Source organism: Tetrao urogallus (assembly GCF_951394365.1).
Source record: "Tetrao urogallus genome assembly, chromosome: 2".
NCBI lineage: Eukaryota > Metazoa > Chordata > Aves > Galliformes > Phasianidae > Tetrao > Tetrao urogallus.
Window position 1 is genome coordinate 26590531 of NC_136814.1, and position 11451 is coordinate 26601981.

At 41.5% G+C, this 11451-nt stretch overlaps 1 protein-coding gene across 1 annotated transcript; it reads right to left on the reverse strand.

Annotated features, from left to right (window-relative positions):
* Positions 1-1375: 1375 nt before the first annotated feature.
* On the reverse strand, positions 1376-3799 carry CALM2 (calmodulin 2; the record flags this gene model as incomplete). The annotated part of the gene is made up of 4 exons (XM_079550238.1): positions 1376-1404; positions 2539-2674; positions 3547-3653; positions 3730-3799. 4 exons carry the CDS (start codon positions 3797-3799, stop codon positions 1376-1378), a joined length of 342 nt encoding a protein of 113 aa, XP_079406364.1.
* Between the last annotated feature and the right edge of the window lie 7652 nt (positions 3800-11451).

Consider the following 11451-nt stretch of genomic DNA (forward strand, 5'->3'; position numbering starts at 1 on the left):
AGAAAAGGTTTTCCTTACATACTTTGAGTTGACCACATCCTGAAGAGCAACAGACTCAGACATGGCAGTTTCAGAAAAGCCCAGGTGTGAGACTATGTTACCCCAAAGTAGCAGCTGATAGGGAATAAACTCCAAAAAATAATTAAAAGAAAGCAAACAGGTTTAGTTGTCTGAACAAGGAATTTTAATTTTAGGTCAACTATTGAACTAGGTCAACATCCAGTTCACAATGTCTACAGATAGTGGGCAAAGCCAGTCACTATGGTAAGTATATTGAAGCACCAAGCTCCACACAAGACTGTAAAATACATTTTAAACTACTAGTAAGAAAGCTTCTTCAAGTCAACAATACTAATAAAGGGCCAGAGTTTACGGTCTAGGATTTCACCTTCCAAGCTCTTAAGACAGCCAATCCATCGCATAAGCAAATCAAACTGCTACATACTGAAACACAGAGCAGCAACTGTATTGAACAAATCCTGTAAATAATTCAAGGATACATTGAAACAGTATGGGTAAATTGTAATTTTTTATTGGAAAACAAATATACAACTTGGAATGGATTTGAGGCAAATCGTGCCATAAGCAGATTTTTTTTTTTTTTTGAAAATAAGTGGCTAAACAAAGTTTAAAAAGCATAGTAACAAGAGGAGAAAATGTTTTCTGGTACAGGACCAGCAGTACAAAAAAAATTGTGTACGAGTACCTGGATAATACACCCGTTTTGCATTAGTGCAACTTTTAAGATTCATATTGTTGACTGTCAATCGTCCACAATGTTAAGACTCCACATTTCAACAACATGTTACAGGTATGGCCACAAACAAGTTACTATGAAGTAAGTCAGAATACTTTCTACAGCGCATTAGCCACATATGCTATCCACATGGTTTTATCCTGCAGTCAACTGTAGGAATCTTTAATCTCCATTAGCAGAAGCGGAATAAACTCTTGTGCACTGGAAAACTGGAGTCAGCATCTTGCTTTAAATAAGGAACTGCTAATGCATGGTAAAACCTAACTTACTTTATGTAACTTGTTACACTAGTCATACCTACGTCTTCTAGAGAAAGCTACTTTTAAACAATCCAGATGTTCCCTCATTGAACCAACTCCATCTAACATTAGATGTGCAGAAGGGCTTAAATATCCAGAGTAAGCCACATGCAACATTTGTTACTTAGATCAATTTTCCAAAAATCAGAACAATGACAGTAAGATAAAGGAGAAAAACATGGAGGAATGGCCTTCTAATTACTATACATGCATATTCTTTTGACAGTAAGGGAAAAACCTTTTACAGATAAGTTACAAACAGAGAAAAGGCAAATAAACAATTTTGTACAAGAAATTTAACACATTCTGTACAACGTCTTCACTTCGCTGTCATCATTTGTACAAACTCTGCAAAAGGAAAGAGGCCAGAAGTTATTTAGAGAAGAACAAGAGTTGCAACATCTGGCAAGTGACTTGCCTCACTAGTGGCCAATGACATTTCAAAATGTCATTTCCAGTTACATTAAAAAAAGACATTTCCCTTTTCTACCAGTCATGCCTATGCACCTCCTTTTAAAAAAAAAAAAAAAAAAAGGCAATTAACAGCTAACGGCCTCTACTTCCATCAAAACTGTCAGTCCACCACAGACTTCCAAATAAGACTGTTCAGAGTCATCTCCTGTCAACCTGCAGTCACCCTTTACACGCCAAGAGAGGAGCCAATGCTGCTGAAGTTACAGTCAGCTACAGACACAAAACAGGTACAAGCATTGGCATGGACTTCACAGCAGAATAGCTTACTGAACCACAGACTCAGTTTAGTGTCAGGAACAACAATAAAGTTTTAAAGAGAAGCCACACCTATTCCTTGGGAACAGTACCCTGGATGAGAAAAACTGGAAATACCCTAGCTGGTACTTCTAATATGCTTGGAAAGCTAAAATGAAAGCAAGCTTAGACAGCTTGCGTGCTCCTCAGAAGAGGAAAAAAAACTTTTGCTTGCATGAGTTTATCTAAGTTTCAACATCACAAAAGAGAAGTAGAAAGTTAGCACCGCAGCTGATTTGTGTTAAAGTTTATTTTAAAGGTTTTCTAAAGATTGTGAAATTGATAGGTATTTTACAGGCTTTTCCTCTTAATTTTTGAAATATTATGGAAAGATCAGTGACCTGCCAGAGGTCATAACATTCACTTTCCTGATGCAGTTTCAGATCAACATTTGTTAATAAACAGAACAGTATGTGAATAGCTTAACTAGCTTTCTTATACTAATGGCTATTAGCATTAAGAGTTTGTTGTTGTTTTGTGTGGTTTGTTTTTTTTTTTTTTTTAATGCTGCATAGTTCACAGCTGCCTTAGGAACAAAATGGCAGTGACCCACTCAAACCTATGTATGTACTAAAAAGATGTTAGCTTGAAGAGACACTAAAACTGCTGAGGACCTCCCTTGTGAATGCTGTCCTATTTAAATTCTGCCATTACCAGCAACTGGAAAGTGCACCAGCATGGAAAGCGCACCACAATCTGTTAACAGCTCCTTACCTTCATAGTTTACTTGACCATCACCATCAATGTCTGCTTCCCTAATCATTTCATCAACTTCTTCATCTGTTAGCTTCTCCCCAAGATTTGTCATCACATGACGAAGTTCTGCAGCACTAATGTAACCGTTACCATCCTGGGAGGGGAAAAAAGACATGTTTATTCCAGTTCCCCTCAGGCCTAGCAACTCAAAGCTACGATTCTTAAGATCAGCACTGAAAGTTTACACAGATTGAACCACTAACATTTGCATGAGGCAATAAAGAGCCACAAGCATATCTTATGTACTGCCCAGGATCTCAGAGGATAGGTGGATCCAGGTGAGATCCTTAAGGTTTCTTCCACTCCAAGCTGCTCTACAATTCTGTGACTACACGATCTTAGAGAGGTCTTTCAGAAAGAGCTTACACGACACAGTCTACTTTACTGTCCTGAGGCATTACCATCACTGATGGTGACAAGCATCTCAGCCATGGGCCATTTGGGTCACTTGCCTATTTCTCAGACCAGGAGCAGTTTCTCACACTCCCACTTTGTGGCAATCCAGCACGAAACCACAAGGCCTTCAGAGGCCACTTTTACACATCCCAGCCAGGATAGAATATCAAAATACTGGTGCATATGGACTCAAAGCTGCTTATTTCTTCCCCACACTGCATGATACTTGTGTGTTTTCTGATTAAAATTACATTTCATTTAAGGAGCTGATTAACAGTAGACAGCAATTTACTTGAAGTGAAAGATTCACAATGTATTTATTCAATTCCCCTGCCAGCCAACAAGTACTTAGGTACCACAGCAAGCAAAACAATATAGCAGATCACTACTGTCACCCACAATGACTCATTTGGCTTTCAGGTACAGCACCATAGTATAACTCAACTTCAGCACAACTAATTAACTAGTTCTAGACAGTAGGACTACAAACGCCCCTTGTTCACTAAGGAATCTTATCAGAAGTCTGAGCTCTTCCAACAGAAGGATTTGTCGAGGCAAACATCTCAGTACCTTGTCAAACACACGGAACGCTTCTCTAATTTCTTCTTCACTATCTGTATCTTTCATTTTTCTTGCCATCATTGTCAGAAACTCTGGGAAGTCAATTGTGCCATTGCCTGCAAGATAATCGCTTTGTTAGAAAAAACATTTCTCAATACTTCAGTAAACAGTTACTTATTGTTAAGATCTTACCATCAGCGTCTACTTCATTGATCATATCCTGTAATTCTGCTTCTGTGGGGTTCTGACCAAGTGATCTCATCACAGTCCCCAACTCCTTTGTAGTTATAGTACCATCACCATCCTTGTCAAATAGTGAAAAGGCTTCTTTGAATTCTGTACAACAACAAAAAGGAGTTAGTGCTTCCAGTTTTCCAATGGAGAGCTTATTTAACCTTTTCAGAACCACTGCTGTTTATTGGAGCAAATTATTAAACCTGACTTCATATTCTTGAAGGTATAGAGCTCAGCCTGCTGGAACTGAAACATCAACAGAGTTGATGCCCTGATGCTGATGTTTCTATCAGTCTAATCACCACGTTTTGGCTTGAAGAAAATGGAAGGTCGTCCATTTCAGGACCAGTTGGACATTTGCTACAAATCACCTTGAAGAATCCTCGATACAGAGCTACTCCTTTCAGCTACCAACTAGAATAACACATCCTTAGCAAGATTTCTCTTATGAAAAAGTAGTGGGAATTACATTAAGAAAAAGCTTGAAAGTTGTACTCAAAATGCAAATGCTACGGCTTAATACACTTCTATTAGTAGTAAGAGACCATTCAATGGGCAGATTGTAATTAAGACTCAATGCGGAACAGCTTCACTGCATCTCACTTCTGCTGGACACACAACTCTGAACAGCTACTTCAAGCCACAGTCCAGCACCATGGATCCCACATTTGGCCATACCTTGCCAAAAAGGAACACGACTGCAGTACTGCAGCTTTTCAGTCTAGACTGTATCACAGCAGCTTCTGTAATCACTTGTTCAAGAGAAAAGGTCACTGCAGTCACACCAATTTCTGCAAACTTGCCTGGAAAACTGTTTCAGCCCTACTGTATCTTGAAACAGCCCTCAACAGAACTAGTTAAAAGCAGCTGCAAGACTGGCTGTTTTTCAGTGCTACCTCTCAGGCCCCTACAATAGCTGTACTGTCGCCAGCAATATTAATACAAGCATAACATGTTTAATTGTCTAGTCCAAAAATGGAGTTGGTTTTAATCCATGCCATCTGTTTGTCTTCAGCTACAGACCTTCAACTATTTCACTGGACTGTAGCCGTTCACAGAAAAATTACAGTTAAGCCTGAAAAACTGATTTATTCCCTTATGCCATTCAGATCCTTTTGCAGCACTCAAGGCCACTCAATATCATGCCTTTGGGGAAGTTAGCTAAAGAGCATTAGAAATACTTCCACGAATTACAATTCCTCCCCCATTTCCAAGTAACCTCCTTTCCAGATAGTGGATTTCCCAGATCTGAATTAATCAAGTACAGCATAAAGCCTTCACCCATTTCTTACTCTGAAATGCTAGATATATTGAGATACAAACTGGCAAGTGCTGGAAATGCAACTAAAAAATGCTGTTTGTAGTTCATGGATGCAGCTATCATATCAGAACCAAAGCCAAGTTCCATTCAAAAACAAAACAAAACGCAACTCTTCCACATCTTCAGCTCCAAAAAGCCAGCACTTGCTGTTCAGCACACAAGGCTTAGAGGAAGGCTACCACAGGACCAGATTGAACAGTTCTCTCTGCAGTGTGATTGTAAGAATATGTGCTTAGAAGCCTACCCAAACAAGAAGCTACAACCTGTACCTACAATAACTTGCAAGTAATCTTCAGGGCTAGGTTCCAGAAAGCTTAGAGGCAAATGAGTTTGCTAGGATCAGACTTTACATGAAGGAAGAAAGGGCTTTTTGGTCAAGCCCAGTAGCAACAACCATAGGCTGCCATCATTCAAGAACCTCAGAAGACTGTCTCCAACAAGCATCAGATACTCAGGTGTTGCTCAGAAGAGCCACCTGTTAGCCACAGCCATAGACAAAGTCAGAACAGACTGCCACTGTAACCCAAACACGAAGCAGACTACACAGCACTGCAGCAATTCCCGCAAGTCCAAATACTTGCTTTCTACACTTCAGTAGTGTGCCCTGAGTACTTGAGATAACCAAAAGACAACTTCATCTTTTTTATTCAACGACGCTGAAGTTATAACCACCATTCTACTCAGCCTCAGCATAACATCACCTTCCTTCAGTTAATTGCTACTGTCACTCTTGAACAGCTTAGACAGCTATTTCCAAACTTTCACAGGTGAATGGGAATTGCTCTCCTATGACCCACCAAAAGTTTGTAACTTAAACATGACTATTTCAGCTATGAAACGAATTTAAATAGCTGTTGTGGTCAGCTCCCCAGAGGGCTGCAGCACACTAAGAACAAAGCACAGCAAAACACCATACATAGGTCTACTTATTCTGAGAGTCTATTTAGAGACCTCTGAGGTTTGGTGAAGGAAGAACTGCTCACTACACCAGTTGCCTTGGGACAAAAAGTATCTTAAAATTAGCCATCCACATCAAACAGTTCTGGCCTATTTACCTTGCTTAACACAATGCTTAAGCAAAAGGAAATCCATCCAGCCTGGCAAATTCAGTTCTGAACAGAGCTACAGCCACCATCCACATTCTGTACATCCCCAACTCACGCAGTTAAGTCACTCATACAACAGATAGGCCCAACAGGTTTTTCGCCTCAGCCCATAACAAACAAACAAAAAAAACCTCCAGCCTTACATCAAGGCAAGAATTTCCAGCATTTTCAGAGCAGAAATAACATATGGAATCTTTAATTGTATTCTGGCAAGAAAACCGTATTTCAGATGAGAACTGCATTTTACCAAATTAAATAAATAAAAATTCTACTCAATGAAGGGAAGTATGTCTCTACCTTTATTACTGTTTCCTTAAGCCCATATTCAAATCAAAAGCTAAATAACTTTTGAAACTGAAATGGATTAGCAAGGGTTCAAGACCACCACGTAACCACAATCCTCATCAATCACTTGAACTGGTACCTTTAACAGGTTCCCCATGCAAAGTACTGACCTTCATAGCAAAGCTAAGCAGTACACTTAGGCATCTGCAACTGTTCCTAAACATTCAAGCTAGCTGCTTTACAGACTAGCCTTGTTTTTGCATCAGAGGGCCATGGCTTTACTTGCAGACATTTACTTCATGAAATACCACAGCTGAGCTCTAAGTTCAGCCAATTATCCAGGCCATTATTCTTCCCAAGCAGATGAAAACTCTATTCTAGCATGACACACTTATTAATACCCACTTTTGGCTCCAGGAATTACTATACTATCATCGCTAATCCCGAGGTAGTGTTAAGAATAAGCTTCCTGTTTATACTCCATAATCAGCCAGATCAACTAATAAAGCTTCAACAGTTAAGAACTGAAACAATGAACCATTATCAAAGCAGCAGCAGCAACAATTGATAAAGCCTGCTCCCAAACCCCTTTAAGATATGAGGCAACTCAAAGAAGTATGTAGCTGAACTAGATCTGACGTGTGCTTACAAGACAGCACCATGACAACACATAAATAGACTAAGAGCTTTCCACAAAACCATAATAGTCTCTTATGAGTTAGAGCAAGCTTCTGAAGTCTAAAAGCCACCAGAATATTCTTACTCTTAAAATTTAGCCGTTAAAGTAAAAACAAACTAGCTCACTTCTGTTTAATAGTGCCTGCAAGAACCACACCACAGCTAAATACCAAAGCCTCTCAGAGGTTGAATGCTTGAGTTGGTACCACGCTTCATCAGCTGAATCCAAACATCCCCAAACATCATTTCATCTGACAGTCACACAGACATCCCAGTACTGTAGCTACATCCTTGTTAGAACAGAAATCTCAAATTGGAAAGCATCTGCAGCAAGGCTGAGTTCTGCATTACCAACACATGGATATGACTCCAGGCTACAGTTAGTCAAGCTGAAATCAATCTTCAGAGAGAGCAGCAACAGATGCTGTTTGTGCAGGGTGCACAAGAATGAGACCAGTCTCAGGGGCCAGCACTAACACTTGGGAGTTAAATCTCTGCTTAAGCATTTCAGAGCATGTACCAGACCTTCGGAACAGTCCAAGTACACAATGCAGTTCCAAATATGGAACATCAACAGTTATCGTGAAAGCACTGTCTGCCACTACCTGAACAGCTAGTCTGAAATACCTCCACTGACAACAGGAGAGCACCATGTAAATTATTTTGCCTTATGCTGGAAGGTGGTTTCAAACTCCAAGTCTTTACCACAGACCTCCCCCGTCCTCCCCCACAACCCACACACACTTGTTTGCATTTAAATAATCTTCACAGCTTCAATAAATAGTTCCAGTGCCTACAGAACTATTTGCAACTGTTTTAGCAGACAAAGCTTCAAATTCATCTTATTCATTGGTGTTTTACAGAATAAGCTTTTAAGATTTAGGCAATAAGTAACAGCATCCACCAGTATCTCCTCAGTATTTAAGAAAGCTAGGTAACTTGCATAACATGGACTGTCACTGGATTAAGAGATGTGCCAGGTTAAGTAGGAGTATCAGCACAGCATATGAAAACCTCACCTGCGATCTGCTCTTCTGTCAGTTGATCAGCCTGCAACAGAAAAGAACAGCATTATAGTTACTGAAAAATTTCAGCAAAGATACATATTTGTAGTTGCCTTTGAATCAGGCAACTTCTCCTCAGGATTTGCCTTCCTCATTTGTAAATAATTCCAATGAACACAGCTCAGAAGTCATCGAGATAGCCTGCTAAGAACTAGCAGATTGTCATTTCCTGACCCCATAAATATCTGATACACCAAGAATGGATTTCCATGTGCAATTACCCAAGCTACGCTAGGAAACCCAAGGCCTGCAGGTCCCCCCAGATCAGTTGAAGGGGTTCATTAACACACCAGGCTATCAGTGCTTCCATTAGACACTTTATACCTTGCAACAGTATCCCCCTACATCCCAAATTTAAGGTAGGTTCTTGTCTCTTCTCAGAAGTTACAATCCTGTAACTACGAAAAAAAAGATGTTCTTCCCTCGAATCAAGTACACCCTCCACTAACAGAACCTCAGGTCCAAGGCAAGATAGCAAAAAACAGAGTCCACATAATAAGTACTAACAGCTCCCACCCAATCTGGTAGTTTCCATGTATTTGCATTTTAGTTGCCTAGACTTCTTTCAAACTTATCTGCAGACAGCAGTAATGCAAGGCAGCTTACAGACTCGCCAGGCAAAGGCCCAGCAATACAAAGGTTTACAGGTTTGGCATCAGTAGTTAAGTAAGCACCACTTCATACATTCTGTTATCAGGGACCAGTTTAAGACCAATTGGATTTGACAATAAAAAAAACCCTTACAGTCTTCAAGGACAAATCCAACTAAGCTTCAGCCTTGATAGAACACAAAGGTGTTTAAGAACAGTAGAAATGTCTTCCCTAGGTTTCCAAGTCAGCTGGTTCTTCAAACAACTTCAGGACAGCTCCATTAGAGTGGTGAGGTACTGGAACAGGCTGCCCAGAGAGGTTGTGGATGCCCCGTCCCTGGAGGTGCTCAAGGCCAGGTTGGACGGGGACCTGGGCAGCTCCTTAAATGGGGAGTTTAGTGGCCCTGCATGTGGCAGGGGGGTTGGAGCTTCATGATCCTTGAGGTCCCTTCCAACCCTGGCAATTCTGTGACATTAACAAGGCAATCCATTTCATCAAGGAATCTCTTTTGAGCTCCTTACCTCATAAAACACTTAATAGTCAAGACTTCAGAACACCAAAGACACCTTCTCACTGCATCACTGCAACACTATTTCAGTTCATTCCCATCGTGATCATTTTATCAAAAACCTTTCTATTATCTCTACAATATCAATAGCATTGTTTTCAATTGCGTTTGCCTACAAAGGTTGCCCTACACAACAGCATTCTGTTAGTGTAGTACTGAGATAGGTAAGCATCACCTGCCCATTTCTGCTGATTTTGATGTACATTACATCTCCACATTGTTTGCACTGAGCTCACACACACGGCTAAACCGCTTACAAGAAATTATGCATGGTAATAGCCCAAAATAAAATAGCCCAAGATAAGGGCAACGATAAGCAGTTTCCCATACAGCCTCTGACTCATCTACACCAGAAATCAAGATCACAACCACAAGCAACTTCTAAAAGATCAGGTGAGAAGCATTCAATAGCTATACCCTCTACTTGCTCCCATTTCAGCAGCTGTAGGCAGTATTTCTTTAATGAGCTTCTCAACAGTGGTATCAAGACAAGCGAGGAAGTCATCAATTCCACATCAGGCTTTGAGAAAGTGTAAGCATCCTGCTGGACACTTAACAGAAGCCTAACAGATTTCTGCTCAGCAGGAATGTACCATTAACACAGACATGTACCTCTGTATAGTATTTACATTTTTATCACTCAAGTGAAGAGAGTTATGTGCTACATTTCCACAGGATATTTTTAACCCCAGAGAGCAGTACATCAAGTGCAAGTAGCAAGAACCTACTTTATTTAGGTCAGTACTTCAGGGTTACCAAGTTGAGTCACATACTGTTTTATATAAACCATTTTATGTAAAGACATGACATTAAGCAATGTTTAAGCTTCTAAGTGTTCCTGAACTCTTGCAGAGACTTCCAACTTCCTATAGCCAGCAGCCACAAATTTGGATGAGCTCTGTCACTAGCTTCAATAGGCATGGCCTTTGTGAAGAGCACGATGCTTACTAGGAGCCATAGGTACAGGGCAGCTGAAAGATAAGCAAAGAGGTGGGGCAGGGCTGAACAAACACCATCTGCACTCCGCAGTGCCGGGCACTGCAGGGAGCACTGCGCAACAGCAGCCAGAGGCGGAGCCAGCAAGGCAGCCACCCACTGGGCTGCATGGAGGCAGCAGCGGCCCTCAGCCCTGTTCCAAGTACAGGCCAATGCATTTCTGGTGGAGGGCCTTTGGGGGTTCCAAGCCAAACTGCAGCTAGGTACTCCCACATCACGTCATTGGCCAGTACACGCACCTTAGTAACACAACCTGACTCCAATAACAGTCACATTATGACCACCTAGTGCTCCTCACTTTAGCTCAACATGCTTCTTTCTTAAAGAAAACCTCCTTCTGAAAGCCTCCTCCTCAAAGGCTTCGCAGCTTGGGTACGACCTCCTCTCATCTACACTGCAGCATTTTTACTGCAGTACCTCCCCTCCCCCATTAAGTCAGGGGCCTGACAACGTATCCACACTGCCTAGGGAAGAGGGAGCTGCAATATGCAGCAAACGCAGCCTCTGGAGGTAGTGTTTCATTACAGCCAGGGCTGTTATGCAGTAACGCCCCTGAATATCCCTCAACAGATCCACATCTCACCAACACTACCTGACATGGAGCTAGAGGCAAATCACAGAACAGATAAGGCAGCTCCCTTCAAAACCTGGCAGTCTGGTATACCTCACACGTGCCAGATCAGAACAAACAGCTCTGTTCTGCCAGAATTAACCAAAGAACGAGAACCACAAGCACACACAGACTAGAGTGACACCTGCAGCGGGTCGGCTTACACCGGCACGAAGTGCTTTACTTCCCCCAACACATGCAGCACCAGCCCGGGAGCCCTGAGGCTCAGCCCGCAGGGGCTGCTAGGAGCCATGACCGCGCCTCCTGGACACACCCATTTCCACACACACAGCCCTCACTGGAAGATACTCCATTTTTGGTTCTGTACCGATGGCCACGGCCAGCCAGCTTGGAATTACTGCTCTTTACAGACAGCCTACCGATTATGCTCACAATTAAAGAAAAGGCACAAAAATCGAGCTTCAGTTCATTTAACTTCTTTAATTAAAGCGGCTGAAAAA